General features: G+C 41.3%; 1 protein-coding gene across 1 annotated transcript in view; it reads right to left on the minus strand.

Annotated features, from left to right (window-relative positions):
- LRP5 (LDL receptor related protein 5) overlaps positions 1-18,716 on the minus strand; it is a 134,178-nt gene that overhangs the window by 29,824 nt on the left and 85,638 nt on the right. The window contains exons 8-10 of the mRNA XM_064425073.1: positions 4,056-4,272; positions 2,294-2,583; positions 69-295 (exon numbers count right to left, since the gene is read on the minus strand). Coding sequence (XP_064281143.1) covers positions 69-295; positions 2,294-2,583; positions 4,056-4,272 — 734 coding nt within the window. The remainder of the gene's footprint in view (positions 1-68; positions 296-2,293; positions 2,584-4,055; positions 4,273-18,716) is intronic.

Raw genomic sequence — 18,716 nt, forward strand, 5'->3', positions numbered from 1 at the left:
TGTGCCAAATAACTTGTTATGTACAAGAACACCCACACAAAGCTTTGAAAAGCAGCAGAGTCCCTTACCCTTTGGTGGGATCAAGAGCCAGAGACCTTGGGTTGTCCAAGTCCTTCCACACAAGGACCTGCCTGTACTGTCCATCCAGGCGGGCGACTTCGATGCGATTGGTTCCAGTGTCTGCCCAGTAGAGGTTCTTGCCCATCCAGTCCACAGCCATTCCCTCAGGATAATCTAGCCCAAACTCAATCACATGTTCAACAGAGCTCCCATTCATGAAAGCTCGGCTTATGGTCTGGAAAACAATGGTGTAAAAATGTTACAGTGCTTATGGATACCCCAGTGAAATAAAGAGGAATAATTATCATGAAGTTTGGTGTACAAAATGAAATTAGTACAAAAAAACCCCAGTCATTGTTACTTCTTAAACAACTAATTTCTGTTGTCAAAAAATACAGAAATTCTCAGGAGAAAAACACCTGAATTTTCAGAAAGCTAATGGTTTCTGTGGTTTCTGATGGCCAAGACATCTGAAAAGGACATGATTTTCAGAAAGCAGTATGTAGCTTGACACCTCTCCCTCTCTTCTATTTGCACACAAGAAGCTGGTTTTAAAAAAATTATTTAACTCCCTGTAATGTTTTAAGTCTCAGAAACACATCCCAATGGCATCTAAATTAAATTGTTTCTCATAATCAGCCACCTGGAGCACGTTTACATCAGAGCACATCTACTGATCCCATTTACATTTTAGTTATGCACACTCAACAAAATAAGTCATAGGGCAAGGACTGCACACATATCACTAAGTCACTGCTACCAGCACAGAAACAAGCCCCAGGTAAATAAATAGTAACTTCCAGGACCAAATACCCACCCTTGCTTATCAACACTGAGCTATCACTCTACAAGCCTGCCAATATTTCAGCTATTGATCTCTTAATAGTTTGGTACATGGATGTGTAAGGGTCAGAGACATTTTACACTTTTAAAGGTAAATGTCAAACCCTGAAATCACATTGTGTAGTTTTTGCAAATACTACACTCATATAACCAGAGGCACACAGAGACCAGGGCAGTGGTGGGCACTCAAGGAAAGGGAGATCACTGTGAGCTCTGAAGTTATAATACCTGCTCCTAAGCAGCTATATGTATGGGACAAGGGGAATGACAACCCAGAGGTGCTGGAAGATACCTGCTATGTATATGAAAATACAGTATGCTGTAAAATTTGGGAGGTAACAAACAAGTTTTCCACTCCTGCACAGAGTGAGACTGAGATTTACTGATGCAGCTGAAGTGATGTGCTTTCCAGTACAAATGGTTAAGATGCCCATAACTCCTGCTCTCCACGTGCCTGTGTGAGATTTATTTAGTAACTGTGTCTGCAGTGCACTAATTTATTACACTGGCACTCTTCCTGAAGGAACGGGATCCAGAGCACAAGCAGCACTGCTCACTCTGAAGCACAGCCCTCATTAGTGCTCACAGAGAGGCCATGGAAACTGCCCGAGCCCTGCAGGCTCCAGAAGTGAGCTTTGCCATGTTATGGCTTGGGCACACGGGCAAGGAAACTCTGATTGCTCTTGGAAAACCTATTAAGAGTCTGAATAGAATAATTTAATTCCAGTGAAGTGAATCTGTTATTTTCTACCAAATACTAGGTTCACTTCAAAAGGCCAAGTAACGCTGATGAAGAGCACAGCCCTGACTTTAGCATGCACCTGGATGTCTACCAAACATCACAGGAAATGTGTTCTGGGGAACACATTGAGAGAGAGCTGGGGGCAGGTGGGCCCTTAACACAGTGTGGAGGAGACTGGACAGGTTCCCTGGCTTTTTCTGTGCCAAGCTGAAGCCACAGACTAACAGCAAACAATCCAAAGTTCACTTGTCAAATGTTAATACTGAGTACAATTGTCTTCCAGGTCAAAACTGGAAAAGGATAGAAAACTCAGGGGGCTGCTGAGCTCAGTGTTTAAATTACTCTACTCTGACATAAACTCAGCTTTTCTACAGCAGATACATATATGGATGCAACACATCCAGCATCCAAGATTTAGGCATTTGGTAGGAGCAGACACCACTCTGGATTTTTATTTGAAGCAGGAAGATGCCTGTCACCCTGCTGTGCATTCAGCAACGCAACTGTCTTCATCTCCAAGGGTCTCCTTGGATGCAATTCAATGACAACACTGGCAACTGCAGGACAGATCATGTAACAGAGACCTTTGTTAGATCAAAGTAACTGCTCTGTGGCTTTATATTCAAGGAATTCACACGTCAGTAATACCTTCAAACTAACATCAGTCCAATAGATTCTGTTATCAGAGACATCAAAATCCAGAGCAGATGCTTCCTTGACTCCAGTAAGAGGAATAGCAACATCATTATTATTGGTTTCAAGGGAAATCCTATGAATTGCTGCTCTGCTTGTGAAAACTAAGAAGGCTTCAGGAATGATGCAAGTCTTCATGTCACTCAACAGCTCAAGGCCAATGGGACAGGCACACCTGGCCTCCTGAGGTGTAAAGAAACACAGATGGCTGCAGCCTCCATTGTTCTCTGCGCATGAATTAGTTCCTTTGAAAAAATAAATAAACAAAACAACAAACCAGAACAGATATTAGTGCATTGAATTAGTTCCTTAAAAAAAAAAACAAACAAACAAAAAACCCCCAACAACTAAAAGGAAACACATATTAGTGCATTGTGAAGGTAAAAGGGAGAGAGGAGCACAGGAGGTTGAGCAAAAACACTGTATAATTTTCCAAAATAAGTTAACTATGAGTTGTCAGCAGGGAATTCTTTAAACAAAAAAAAAAAAAGGGCACTCCAAGTGGATTCTTCCCGTCTACTCAGGATTACCAGGATTACAAAGCTGGACCTATCCCTCCTATTGTACAAATACCATCTACAAACAGATCCTTCTTGTCTCCTCAAAGATTAAATTCGTTCACTGAAGACACATAATTAATTAGCTACTTTTCACCAAGTACTCCACCTTTGTATCTCTTTGAAACCACCAGCTTTTACAAATGTTCAGTGATACAAAAGGGTGAGAAAAGAGCTGGATATCTGCAGTTCTTTCCCACCTGTTTAATTTAAAGCTGGGAAGAGTCATTAGCAGAAGCACTTCCAACAAGATCACCACAATCTCACACTTATTTTTTCATGTGATGGGGATGGAATATGTAGGGGAAAGTAAGGACCAACACATAAATGAGTGCCTCTCTCCATCTGCTGGAACTAAGGATTTAGGTATTTTAAGAAAGTTACCACACACACAAAAGAAATTCAGTCTCAACCAGGGCTCTTTTAATTTTCCCTATTTTAGGGCATACGTATTTCAGACTGATGCCATTACTCCATTGTGACTCTCCTCAGTAATTTTAACAGCTGACTAATGAATCTGTTTATTGCTATGCCCAAATTCTGGTGTTCCAGGTAGCTGCAAAACCTGTGGTGCACTGAGTCTAGGAGGTCCTGTGACACACTTGCTGCACAGTGCAGCAGAGGACCTCAAACACTGGCTCCACCTTTCAGAGATGCATTGGAAGGACATGGAGATCCAGCTGCTGATACTTTGCTAAGAGCAAGTTTTAGTTGTTAAGATTTAGGTACAACTGAGATGTTAAGAGTTAATATGTAAGTGCCACATGCTTTGGGGCAGCACTGCAATGGTGACTGACTGTGCCTATCCCACCCAACAGTGAAAAGCATTCTGCTGACATCATGGGACTTTGCTCTGGAAGGAAACAGCAGCAAGAAAAAGAGCATTTCTGTGAGAATAATGATTCCTGTAGCACAGAGCAATAAAATCCTCATAAAAATTCAGAGTGTAGTGAAAACTCTGGAAGATTTACGTCACTAAAAACTGTAAGCAACTTCTTTTGCAACACTGTATTTTCCCAGCTTTAGAAACAATAGGTGTCATTTTCCTTTCAAACCCATCAGATCACAGTTATTCCAATTACAAGTGATCAACAGCTGCTTAATGAAAGCAAGGCCATATAAAGACTCCTACAGACCCATGCTATGCTGCCCATGCTTACCAAATGCCTTGGTGACACTCGTTGCCTTAAGGCCCATTAAATCTGGCAGCTGATCAATAATGATGTCTCTGCTGGCCTTTATCTTGTGAACTCTTTCAATGCTTCGTCTCTGCCAGTCAGTCCAGTAGATGTAGTCCCCCAGCAGTGTGAACCCAAATATGTGTGGAAGCTTGTCTTCTAAGAGGGTTTTCCTCATTGTTCCGTCAACGTTTATGACCTGTGGATGCCCAAAGAAAAAAAGGGAAAAATAATATTCTCTAATGTGGGTACAATTAAAACAGCAATATCAATTGGGTTTTGAATAGCTACTGCTATGCAAGTAGCTCTTAATATTCCCAGCATGTCCTTTCCATGATCTGTGATTGAGATTTTAAATAGCCTCCTCTTTGCTATTATTTGGAAATTGTTTATTCAGACTCATATTATACCTATACCTTGAAGGTGATTATGCTCCCTTCACCGTGCAGTGCTTCTATTTTTTTGTGATTTAAGGATCTAACTTTTAAATTTCTAAGAGTTTGAGCAATAATTGTTTTTAATTACAAATATGTGTAATTCTATTGTAGTGTAATATTAAACCATTAAATGCCTAAATGCTGTCAGTCAAAATCAACCATCACTTCTACCACAACTTTAATAGAAATGTAACGCCCTGTTCATATACAATAAACAGCAGAAGCACCTAAAATTATTTTTCTTAACGTGACCAATGACAATTATAACATCTTTCTAAATAAGCATGAGAATTTCAGTAAGTTCACACACACATTTCAATAAGTTTATTTTAAATAATAAAAAAAATTTAAAAAATATTTAAATAATAAAAAAATAAATTTAAGAATGAAATGTCCACTTTAAAACCTTACAATACTCTACAGATTTGTGAAAACAGTATGCATTTTGATTTGACTGGCCATAAATGAAAGTAATTTCCCCAAGCTGAGCCTGTTTTGCCTATGACAAATAAGTGCCTATAACTGCTGAGTGATCTCTCCCTGTCCTTATCTTGATCCACAAGCCTTTCATTGCACTTTCTCTCCCCAGTCCTGCTGGGGAGTGCAGTGACAGAGCTGCTTGCTTAGGTGGGCACCTGGCATCCAGCTGAGGCCGACCCACAGGAGGGACATGCACTGGATTTTCCAGCCACCACCAGCCAAACAGCAGAGGTGAGCAGTCAGCTATGCCACAACTGCACCCACCCATGCCCTGCACAAAAATCATCCCTGTAACAGCCCTGAATGTGAACAGAGGCTACAACGCACACCTCTGGACTCCTTCCAGACAAAAAGCCTCCTGCTGGAGACAGTTAAAAATAACACTGGCATTCCTGCAAACTAAGTTTCAAGGGAGCTTTGTATCTGCCCATCAACTTATTTGATGGAGTAGCAGAGACTGAAGATTATTATCTTTTTATTCTGTTAAGCTAAATACAGTATATTAAAAAAAAAAAAAAAAAAAAAAAGCTGTATTGGTGGTTAAAAGCCAAATGGTTCTGCAATTATGTCATTACATCATGTCCAGGCAAACCCCAAATGCTCACTTATTTAGAACACTATCAGTCCCACAGGCAATACTGCAGGTTCAAAAGTTCGTCACACATACTCAGGTGCCGGAGCCAAACTGGTGCCACACTCAGTGAACAGGACAGCATTTCCCTCACAACAGTGCCTCAGCAGGAGGAGGATGAAGCTTCCATATTTCCAGCTACTTTTACAGAAGTGGACAGTAGAAGTATAATTCAAATACTAGAGCTTCACTGTACAAGTGAAGATTGAATCCAAGGATGCAGACACATTTATTGAAACCCATGCACATCTGTGGATCTTGCAGAAAACACCAAGCTGTAGAACTTCAGGAATCTCATGAGGTTCAACAAGGCCAAGTGCAAGATGCTGCACCTGGGTCAGGGTATTGATACAGGCTGGGGTATGATGGATTCGAAAGCAGCCCTGCTGAAGATGTGAGCATGCTGTTGGGTGAAAAAAATCTCCATAGGCCAGCCATGCATGCTCATGGCCTGGGAAGTCACTCATACCCTGGGCTGGATCAAAGCAGCGTGGCCAGCAGTGGACAGAGGTGATTCTCCCCCTCTGCTCTGCTCTGGGGAGACCCCACCTGAGTGCTGCAGCCAGCCTGGGGTCCCAGGACAGGGAGACTGAGAGCCAGCCCAGAGGAGGGCCCCAGAAATCATCAGGAGGCTGCAAGACTTCTGCTGTGAGGAAAGGCTGAGTGAGTTGCTCAGCCTGGGGAAGAGAAGAGAGACCTTACTGGTGAGACCTTGCTGCAGCACTCCCAAATTACACACTGTTCAACATAGTGGGAAAGGAGGTCCAAAATGTGGAATCAGACAGCAATAAAATGTTTAATAGCTTATATTTTGGCTAAGAAAATAATGGAATAAATATTTGCTGTCTCACTCTCCCAAACATTCCTTTCCAATACTACGGGCAGAACACCTACAAATCCAAGCAGGCTTCCCTTGGAAGCAGAAAGGGCAGCTCTGACTTGGAGGATTTTTCTGAGCTGAGAGCAATCGAGCCCCCTAAACGGTAGTTAGCTCAAAGCAACGAGCAGGAGATAATAATTCTCTCCCTGAGGTATCACAGTAGGAGCCAGGGCAAAGCTTGAACAGGGAGGTGTCACGTGCAGGTCAATACAGGTACATGTATACAGTCTTTATTTCAAATTTTGCTGCCATCTACCTTCCCAGAGATCCATGCTCCACTCCAGCATATCAAATGAAACCACAAGGATTCAAAGTAAAAATCTACAAACAGGCCTCACAATATGGGCAAAAGCACAACTCCTGCTATTCAATCAGCACTTCCCATTTCTTCAAAGGGACTGCAATAATCCCGTAATATCTTTACCGTCTCCTTTCCAAATTCAAATATCTTCTCAACTCAACAGACCACTACAAGTCTGTGGAAATAGCTCATGTAAATATTTACCAGGTTGTTCTTCTGCTGGTGATATTGGGACTGCAACAACCTTTATAATGTACATGTACAACATGGAGGAAAGACAAGAAAAGGTAATAAAATACCATATTAACTCATCTTTTCATATCTGACAACTAAGATCTGCTGACTGCATACAAAAGGAAGACTTTAAGGTGCAATCCTTGTAATTTAGCACAAATTGACTAGAAGTGGCTTTACTCAGGGTTTTCTTTCCCTCTCTGTAAGTGATAAATGGATCTCAAAGGATAAATGAAACACTAAATGTGTTGTGCTTTACACATGAAACACTGAAAGCTCCCCTTGAACAGCGTCACACACTGAAAGCCCCTGATTAGTCTCAAGACTTCAATGACAAATGTCCTAATGAGGCCTTGCCAAGCTCAGCTAAAATCTGTTGTGGGCAAAGTGAAATCAACATCAAACGCCTTAATGAACTGAATTAAACAAAAAACACAAGAAGGTGGCAAGGTGTGATTTTTTTTTTTTTTAGATGCTGCTGCAATGTATGCAAAATGATTTTACAAATATTTCTAAATATAACACTCAAAAGCTCTTGGCTCTTTGAAGAAGATTAAAGTAAAACAATGCAATTAAATTCTACACATCAGCATGATTCATGTAGTCAAGCTGTATTTCAGGTGCACCTATGAAAAAACAGCTATTCACCATAGATACAGGACATCTTTTGACAGAACAACAAAGAGACCTCTAAGACCTTACCCCTCTGTTTCAGTCACTAAGATAAAACAAAATTTATTTGATTGCTAAAGACAAAGATGTAGTCAAATGGAAATCAATTCTTGGGCTGAGCTAAATCACTACGCGAGCAGACATAGCAGGTTGGCAACAGTAAAATGACACGACTGGCACGTTCAGGAGACTCATGTGCTGGGCTTGTAGCTCTGTCAGTCTGGCAGATCTTGTGGAAAGCTGCACTTTTGCTGTGAGGGTGTCTGAGAACTGGAACAGACTGTTCAAGGAGGTTGTGGAGTCTCCACCACTGGAGCTATTCCAAAGTGATCTGGTCATGGCCCTGAGCAGCCACCTCCAGGTGATCCTGCTTGAGCAGGGCTTGGGCCAGCTGAGCTCCAGAGCTCCCTTCCAACCTCAACCCTTCTCTGAATGGCTTCCAAGGATTTTCACCAGCAGACTCTGGAATGGCACCTCAAGTGAACATACCCAGCCTTTTCTCACTCAAGAAGGAACTTGTGAGACAGATAGGTAGGTAGCAGGGAAAGAAAAAGACAAAGAAAAATGGAGCGACATAGAAAACTCCTATGGGTTCAGAAGCCTGCCCCAAAAAGAGAAGAGTGAAGCAGCTGTGAGCAGTCTATACCACAGTCTATATTCAGCTGAGTGTAAGCCATTCCTTAATATTTCCAACAGCTGAAACATAGCCACCTTTCATCAGTGCTTTGGGATAAAAGGGAACACCTTTTTTTTTTTTTTAATGTCTGAAGGGGCTTCATGTCAGGCATGTATTGGCAGATACTGGCAAGCAGAGAAGGGAAGAACATTCAACCAAACAGTAACAGAACCCATATATCAAAAGAGAAGAGATGGATGGACAACAGACATATCTGGTCATTTTCCACAAAGATGGGCTGCTTGAGCCTCTTAGCAAACTGCTGCCTCCAACACTTGAGGATACTGAAGAATTTGTAAAGCAGTTCCTCATTGCTGTCCATAGTTCTGTCCCACTTGACAATATTTTGGCTACCTGGTAAAAGCTGCCTCATAAACACCACTGATCAGGTTTCTATTGCTACTACATTTCATGGATTAGTCCTACATGCACTATTGTGGCTCTTCTTTCAGACAAGTTTTGATGATGGCATAGATCTATATCATTATTTTCTGAATTCTTACATTGCTTGGTTGGTTGCAGCTCCAAACCATCATCACCCACCTACACTGAGAGCAAGCTCTGAACCAAGAGAACACAGAGAATGAATCCCTATAACACTGTGAGTGCAACACCCCTGTTGAACTGTGAATAACCATTTGTTGTTTGCAAATACACATAGTGGCTTCACCACCACCCTTTTCTCTCATATTCTTTTCCATTCTTTAAGAGACATTTCTCATTTGTCATTTTACCTTGCTGAAGACACAGCATCTCGACATACTTCTCTATTGGCTACACAGATGGGCCGTATTTTTACTCATAATACAAAAGCCACTTTGAGATGCTCAGCAAAGAAAATTCCAAAGAGGATCACTGGATGTCAATACTCTTTTTTTTTTTTTTAATAATCTTCCTTCAGAAGTACCTTTGCAGTCTCCTAGAGTAAAGCACAGCAGTGGTGGCAAACCATCCCCGATGCTTGGCTCTCATTTGAAGCTGTGGTGGAGGTCTGCCACAGCTGCCAGGGCAGATGTGCCAGTCCTTAGGCAAAGCAAAGGAGGTGGTGTGAAATACCAAATTATAGCCATTGGTAACAGAGCCCACACTCAAACATTTTTCTGACAGCCTTACAAAATTCTCTATAATCTAGCAATGTCAGCTTCTTGACAGAATACAACTTTGCTCCAAAGGCAACAACTCCAACATATTTTCTTTATTACTTTGTTCTGACTCATGCAAAATAAAATCTACACTTATAAATGAATGTAAGATAGTTAAGTAGTGACTTGTTAATAACCCACAAACCAACCCAACCACCTACAAATATGACAAATGCAACAGAATAAAAATCTACAGAATAAAAAGTGATACTTCATAGTGATCTCCCATTTTCTCTGGGAATATTATGAACAAAACATATTCTTATCCTTGTGCTCATATTATCACCATGTGAAGCAGTTATTTATTTGCAGTGTTGATCTGTTCATATTTTTCCATATCAAATCACCATCACACCTAGTGTTCTCTTAGGACTTCACAACATCTTTTTAGCTCCACAGAGAGTACTGCATTTTCAGACAGACTTTCCAAAATGCAAGCACATGAAATAGGCTCTAGCAGACACTGATAGTTGGATGAACTCCTTGTTGGAAAGGCTGTGTTAACATGATTGTGATTTTGAACCTGCTTATGTTTCATAAGCCTCTTCTAGGAGTAGCTAATGTTCTCCATGAGTTACATCAGCCTGACATTTCCAGAACTTTTTTCTGCTTACAGGATATCAGAGGATTAAGGGTGCAGTTGGTCAATTCTGTAACTTACCTCTCATAGGCAGGAGCACAATCACATGCTAAAAACTACTTAAAAGGGGAAAAAGTTAAACACACAAATAATTTATGGCAACTGGTGGCTAGCCCCTAAAGCGTGCAGAAACTACTGAATTAGTATTCCAGTTTTATTTTTAGTAGAAGCTGCTTATTTAACACACCTGAGGGAAATTTACTTTCTGGAAATACTTTTTCATTCTCAAATTCTGACCACAGTGAGTTTAAAGGGGAATGCAACAACTCTGAAATTTAGCTAACACCCATTATGAAAACAATATGCCTTTCCAACTTCTAAATAACTAGCCTGGGAAAGGTGAAGAAGAATTTAAACCTTTCACAGGAGTATTTTTTAAACTCATGTATCTTAATTTTTCCCAGCTTCTCTCCTGATTTCCCATTTCCTCCAAGGGACTGGAATAATTCAGTAACATCTTCTCTTCTTTCCAAATGCAAACATGTTCTCAACTCAACAGACCGCTAGAAGTCTGTGGAAATAGCACACCACATAAATATCTACCACGTTGTTCTTCTGCTGGTGATATTGGGACTGCAAGGCCATCTATAATGTATATGAACAACATGGAGGAAAGACATGAAGAGAAACACAATGAGCTTGAGATGAAAAAAAATTTGTGGTAAACTTTTGAGTCCAAAAAACCAATCAGCAATTTCAGCAGCCAACTGGAATTTCTTAAAAAGTCAAAAGGATGCCAAAAACAGCAGATACAATAGATCTTGACACAAAAAGTGGCACCAATATTGGTCAATCTTTCCAGAGAAAAAACCTGTCTCCTGTCCAACGTTACCATTAACTTGCACCGAAATACAAAGTAAGATAAACGCAGTATGTACTACTGCTATTTAAATCCTTTTTGTTTCCTTACCCCAAAATACGTGGGTTTTAGTGGTTTTTTTCAAAAATAATCTTTTATGTGACAGCCAATGAGAGGTTCCTGAACAATTGATTGAGAAACACTGGTGGAGTCATACCCCCTCCAGAGGCCTTACAATGCCAGGTCTCCTGCAGTCAGCCTCTGTCCACAGCAAACTGAGATTCAGCTGCTGGTGTTTTGTCCAGCACAGTGGGACCTCTTGCTCAGAACTCAACTTCTTAGCACTGCCCTGGAGAATCATAACATATTCTTTTTCTCAGCCTCACCACAGCGCAATTATCTGAAGTCACTTGTAGCTCTTCCACTGTGCTAGGCACATGCAGTGCTTCAAAGAGCACAGTAATGATCCCTTATGCCCTAAGCCACCACAAGAGTCACGCACAGAAATTCCACTGGAAGCCAAAGGTTGAACAATAAACCCTCTAGATTAGCTGGTATGTCCATTTATGGCACTACACCTGCAAGAATGGATGCTTTTAAATGTCCTCATTTAGCAACCTATCAGCAGAAAAGCGGGATTCAGTTTTAAAGAGGTGGGGATGGGAAATCTACATTTTAAAAATAATTAATTAATGGCAGTATTTCCCTCCCTGAAGGGCAGCACAACTGAAAACCTGCTACTACAGGAGACTGGATTTACAAGAGAAGGACAATGAAGCACCAGTAACTGAAAACAGCAACATTTTCTCTGTTTTGGATTGGAGGGCTTGTTTTTTCAAGGATGTTTATTTCAAAGGTGTTCTTTCTGTAGCAGACAAGCAGCTGCTCCCATGGCAGCTCAGGCTAGAGCAAGAGTGATGGAGTAGTAGATGAACCTTCTGACAACAAAAAATCTTTAAGGAATCACCAGTAAGTTGCCTATAAGAACACACAAAAAAATTATAAAATTCTGCATGAAATTCCTGAAATCCTGAACTAAGGCTTAAACAAAACAAAACAACCAAAGAAAAGTAGTTCATCTCAGTAACACAGAATGAAGGCAATGCAAACTTTTTTCTCATTTCTTAAGGAATTAGGGACAAGTCTATTCTCAGCTTCTCAGAAGAAGCCAATGGCAGAAATGAAAGATGTTGCAAGGGTATTCGCAGCAGTCTCCTAGGAGTCAGATACCCAATATTAGAAATCATATTCTACTGGAAAATTAGTTTAAAGCTGTTTCTGTGAAAACAGTTACATAATCAAAGAATGTTTCCTGAAAATACTTTTGTGCAAAAAGAAAAAGGAATCTTAGGATTTTTCAGCCAAGAAAAACTGAAGTATGGTAATTTGAACAGTATTATTTCTTCTCAAGTTAGTACCTCTAGAAATGCATATGAAGACTTCCAGCTCTCTTTGCTTGCTTCTGGAGGGGTATGAGAATACAAAAAACTGGTTCTCCTGGATTTCACTGCAAACAGTGCAACAGTTTGTTATGCCTAGGAAAAAGTTCTTAAATTTGATTATCCTCTTGCTTTGGATTAAAAGCTACAAAAGTCCATGTTGTTCCACAGGTAACTAAAAGAAATGTTAAATCTCCTTTTCCCCAGGCGAATGCTTGGCTCCACTTGAGAAAACTGAAGCCAGTAGTAAAGGTTTAGGATGCTCGTTTGCCTCTATTAACACAGCTGAGGTTATAAATGTATTCCACAATAGCCCAGCAACTTCATGATCATTTTCAGCCACTGGAAGAGACAGTTCAAGAACCTTTCCTACACATCAAACTTTGCAGCTTGCTCTCATTTCCTCCCATGCCAGCACATGCCTTTCTGTGGCTGTGCAGCCAGACAGATGAAGAACTTGATTCAGTGTAGAACCTGAAACTTGTCCTGTCCTCTCTCAGCTATAGTGCTGTGTGAATAAAGTCCAGGTGAAGCAAAGCAACCTAAGACTGAGCCAATCTGAAACACAAGAACAGCACATTCTTCTCCTGCATTCCAGTTTCACACTTCCAAAACAACTGAAATGTGTAAAATGCTTAAAATGACAGAAATATGGTAAAGAACTGCATCTATTGGTCATTCATTTATTTTTGTGGCTGTAATGCACACTACATCTTAGGAATACAGGCAGCTTAATTACCCTTGGACAATGCATCTGTGCAGAATTCGAGGCCCACAGAACAGCACTTTTTCACTTAGCCTTTTCTGTGGCAAGGTCAATGACAGTCTACACAGACTGTACCAAATTGTTCCTCCCCCTGCAGTGGGGGAGAAACAATGCCAAGGCACCTGCACATGCGGGTGCCACCCAGCTGGAAAGCAGCTTGGCAGAGTAGGATCTGGGGGTCCTGGTGGAGACCAAGCTGAACATGTGCCCTTGCTGCAAGGAAGGTGATGGTAATGTGGGCTGCATCAGGGGGAGTGCTGCCAGAAGGGCAAGGGAGCCAATCCTCCTCTACGCAGCACTGATGAGGTTTCCCCTGGAGTGCTGTGTCCAATTCCACACTCCTCAGCACAAAAAGATGGGGATGTGCTGGTGTGAGTACAGCAAAAGGCTACAAAGGTGATTAACATCTTTCTTATGGAAAAGAAATGCTGAAGGAGATGCATCTGTTTAGCCTGGGGAAGGCTCGGGGGAAAATCTCCTGAATGTATGTAAATACCTGCAGGAAAGGAGTAAAAAATGCAGAGCCATACCACTTCTCTCTCAGTGGTACCCAGTGACAGCACCAGCAGCAATGAACTCAGAGTCCATCCCAGGTGATACCCTCTGAACATCAGGAAACACTTTGCCACTGCGAGGCTGACAAGCCATAGCACAGGCTGCCCAGGGAGGCTGGGGAGTCTCCATCCTTGGAGACAATCACAAGTTACGTGCTGGGGGCAGCCAGCTCTAGCTGGCCCTGCTTGAGTGTGGGGGCTGGACATGACCTCCAGAGGTCCCTTCCTGCATCAGCCATTCTGGGATCCTTGTGACTGCTGCTCAATAAAGCCCTTTTAAACTAAAAAACAAGGAGATGAGGGCTTCCCACCTCCACTAGCTGCACTCCAGCTTGCACTCTGTAAATCCCTTCACGTTGTGGTCTCCAGCACATATGGAATCCATTGTGAACAGACAATCTGCCAGCCCTGAAAACAGCAACGCTGTTATAAAACAAGAAACTTCATCCCTGGTTTTGGCACAATTATGTTAGTAAGTCTCAAACATAACCATAAGAGGAAAAAAAAAAAGCTTTTTTAAAATTTAAATTTTTTTTTTGTTAAGATTGATATAATTAGATTAAGGGGGGAAAAAAAAGCTGCACCATGGCAAATTACAGAACTTCTAATTTCTTTTCCAGATTAAAAAAAGTACTTCAGAACTTAGACTAACAGGGTACATTTAGATTTCAGATATATTTCCAAGTGTTGCTTAAAGGTTATGAATAGTTAACAATGTAAAATTTCTGTCTGGTTTTGCTATCTAAAGGTAATTACTACTCCACAGGAGTAAAGTCTCCCACACGTAGCCTAAAGCTGCATCTTTCTAGATAGTCTTTGTAAGCACATTCTGAAGTAAAAATAGGTGACAACCCACTCCGAAATCTTGTTTTTCTTCATAGCCCCACACCTTTTCATACACTTGACAAAATATTTAGTAGTAGAAGAGGAAGAGAATCTGCAGTATCATCACAGATGACAGAAGACTTTTTGTCATATCTGTGTGAATTCATTCAATTGAAAAACTTCACCGTAACACATTAGAAAAATCTGAGGAATTGTTGTAATTGGGCAAACCTGCATGCCACATGTCAGACTAGCACGAGACTTCACACTTCCAAGCATGTCCTGGATCTAAAAGTCATTTTGACACTAATGAAAAAAACTTCTTGACTACAAAAGAGTGTTACCAAAGAGAAAAACAAATATTTCTCTCACTCAGTACTACATGGGCTCAGGAAACTCTTGTGATCATAGTTTGAGACATGGGTATCAGACCCAGCTTTTGAAGTGTCAGGAGAAGACTCTACTAGTCAACAAATAATCCTCAGATATATTATTACCCTTCTCTTATTTTACATTAATTTTAGGAAATTTTGCATTCTTTAAATTTGCTCTTCCTAGAGCTTGTGGTTAACGAAAGCAAATGACTTGGCTGCCTTTTCATTTGAATTCTTGAAAAAGCACACAACTGGGGGGCAGGGGAGAGCTTCCCAACCAAAGCCATGGTTTCAGTGGCTCCCAGTGCCCTGTTCATGGCTCTTCTTGTTTCCCCCAGTGTCTGCAGGCTCACACACCTCCTCTGCAAGTGCACACACAGGCAATGCAAAAGTGCTTCTCCTCTAAGAGGTCACTCCTTGCAATGGAATAAACAACAAAAAAAGAAGTGTAACATCTGATTTTGGTGTTGCAGCCACTGTTTTCTCTTTGCAAACTGTACTAAGTATTTGAGCACACTTTTTCAGCAGTGTGGTCAAGATGCAGGCTACCTCAACATACCACAGCTAATATTCCACTCACTCCTACAGCCAACTTTAAAACAAAGCAGCTCATAAAAAGGCTAGACAGTCTATTTTAGCTACCTTCTGCCTTTTCATTTAAGAAGTCTGCTGCAAGAGCACAGCAGATACTCAAAATGAGACACTGAGCTGCATTCATAGCTCATGAGTAGAAACCATTCCCTCCAGCCTCTCACTCAAGGGTCAAGTCCAGCTCCAGAGAATGAAGGCTGAGATCCAGGTCTTGAAAACATGGCACTTGCAGGGGTCTAGGTATTAAGCCCCCTGTACCATAAAACATGATTGGGCTGTGGAGATACCCCCTCTACCCTTTACCACAGACCTCTGTCAATCCTGCATGGTATTTAAGTAATTTCTCATTCAGCAACCTCCGTAATTGCCAATGTTTTTTTTTTCATTATAATCTCCACCAAGCCTGCAGGCCTGCAAATGGACACAAATATTCAACTTCTTTCTGAAGTTAGATTTAGCCTTTCGTTCAAATGGCAGGGCCCCCACACTTGTGAAACATTCTAGTCCTGTTCCAAAAAGGGCTCAGCATTCCTCCTTTAGCTCCAGCTATCCTTTTAATCTTACACCTTGCACAGCACTCCTGGCTTTATGGAAAGCACAGAATGAAAGGGTGTGTTTCAGGGATGAGACTTGCCTCATCAAAAACCTGGTCCTTGGATGTCCACCTGCACATGTGTTTTTTTGTCTGCTCACATTTTATTTTTATTTATTTATAACTTGGTGAAAATAATTAATTTCTACCTACCAATTCATCAGTTTCCCTTGTGCAGTATCTCCCACTGAGGCACTCCCAGTGCCTTCACCATTGCTGACAGAACAATGGCAACGGGGAGCTGCCAGCCAAAAACCACCTAACAGACTTCCAACTCTGAAACAGACTGAAAAACCTGCACTCTTTCAACTCTGGGAGTTAATTCTAATCACCTGGCTTTTGGAAAGAGGAAGCAGACTTGTATGTTCAGAAACAAATGAGCTGTGGACAGGCACAGGGCAATGGCAACCAGGGATTTAGTCCCAGAAAAGAGAAAATACCTTGCACTGGAGCTGCTCTGTGTTCTAGTGCATCCTTCCCCACTGAGCAGAGAATTCTCAAAGTAGCTGTGAAGCATCAACAATCCCTGGGTAGCTCAATGCCACTGTCAACAGTGGAGATGCACATTTTTCCTTTGTGCATATCTGGACTTAAACACGAAGTTTTGCTGGTTTTAGACTCTATTTGAACATGGCAAATGTGGTCACTGCTCAGAAATAGCTCAGGATGGGACCTGGAGGGTTAACAGTATCTGAGAGGGACCAGCAGATATGTGCTGCTTGTTTGGGGGAGAAAGGAAGATCTTTTTGCCAGTTTACTGCAGGCAGCACCCAGTCAGAATGGTGGGATCTGACTGTGCTCACCATGACTACTGAGAGCCACAACATCTTTCTCCTCTTCATCAAGTCACTGCTGATACGACCACAATCCACACTACATCCTCAGCCAGAGCTGAGGATGAGTTAGGCAGGGAACTTTTGGCAGAAGATGAGTTAGGTAGGGAGCTTTTGTCAGAAGATGAGTTAGGTAGGGAGCTTTTGTCAGAAGATGAGTGAGGTAGGGAGCTTTTGTCAGAAGATGAGTGAGGTAGGGAGCTTTTGTCGCAGCAGAGCTCAAGCGAAAGGAGCAAAGCAGAACCAGGGTGGACAGATGCAAAAGTGGCCAACAAAAATGAGCCTATACTGCTATGGCTGGGGCAGAGCAGAATGCAGCTGGAACACAGCCAACATTAAATATTTATTAAAAAATAAGCAATTGAGAGCCAAATCACTAATTGCACTGCAGTGTTAACATTCATTTTCTCCAAATGCCATCCCTCCTGATTCTACAAACTTCTGGAGACTCAGAGACCTTTTGTTTTACTCTGTGAGGAAGAAGTAGGATGACTTCTTCCTTTGTTCCTGCTACTGGCCACCTGCAAGACTGAACTAGTCTCTTCATTTCAGTGCTTGTGTCTCTTCCTCTTCCCTTTTGTTTTGTCTATTTAGCTATTTAGCTTTGGGGCTTTGTGGGTGGCTGCTTGTGTATTGTGCTAGGTTTGTGGTTTTTTGGGGTTGTTTTTGCTGATTTTTAAATCTTTGGTGATGGGGGGGATGTGTTGTAGTTTTTATTTGGCACTTTACTTGTATCTTCAGCTTTTGGGAGACACTGACTGGGACAGAAACTTGGCCTAAATGGAAATATAAATGTTTTAAGTTACCCTGGGTTTCAGAGAAATTCCAAAAATGTAACATGAATCCCTGAAAGGCTTCAAATAGAAGGGCAAAAAGCAAGCTACAAAAAGTCATTTTAAGTCTCCATTTTTAAGCAGATCTTTAGGAAGAAGAGCTGTTACATGCATGAGCTGCACTGCCAGGGGCAATGGGACAAACCCCAGGTCTGGGTTTAGTAACACTGAAACACCCACACACTGTGCTTTCAGGCCATGACTGGCATCAGCAATCCAAATTAAAAAAAAAAAAATTAAAAATTCAAAATCTTCAATTTCTCCCTATCAGGAAGTGTCTCATGAAAACACACCTTGGGTAAGGGCTGAGGAGTTTCAGGATCTGGCTATATGTATGCATGTGCCTATGTATCCACACAGATATATACAGATATATATATATATATATATTCCTCTGTGTGTGCATGTATGTGCATGTGCATGTTTCTAAGATGTTTTCAGAAATCCTGTTTCCTGTTGGAAGATTCAAAGACACTAATAACCCACCCATGGACAAATCAGTTTCATATTCTTTACTTCTCAAGCCAAATTTTCCTGGTGATATATAATGAGATTTTACATTCTTTGTGCTTCATTGACTAATTAGATCAATGCAGGCTACTCCCCCTGTCCCTCCCTTTTTGTAGTAGGGACTTTCATCGCCTGTAGCTACACAAGTGTGGTTGCTTTTGCCAAATACTTGGAGATACTGCTAATGGCTTCATTTGAACTCTGCATTGCTGCATATTAGTATGGAGGAGGGTGGGTTGTGTATTTTAATCCATACTGTGATTGCTTTGATGTTGTTTGTAATGAGGAATATGGGTTTATTTATACATATCAGAGCTGTTATAGGAATTTGTGCTTCCCAAAGGATTAGATTTCCACTATCAAACAAAACACAGTGTATACTTAGAAGAAGGGGGAGGCTAACTAGAGGTCAATTTTCCACTCACAAACTCCAG

The sequence above is a fragment of the Passer domesticus genome, chromosome 6 (assembly GCF_036417665.1).
Source record: "Passer domesticus isolate bPasDom1 chromosome 6, bPasDom1.hap1, whole genome shotgun sequence".
In the NCBI taxonomy this organism is placed as follows: Eukaryota; Metazoa; Chordata; class Aves; order Passeriformes; family Passeridae; genus Passer; species Passer domesticus.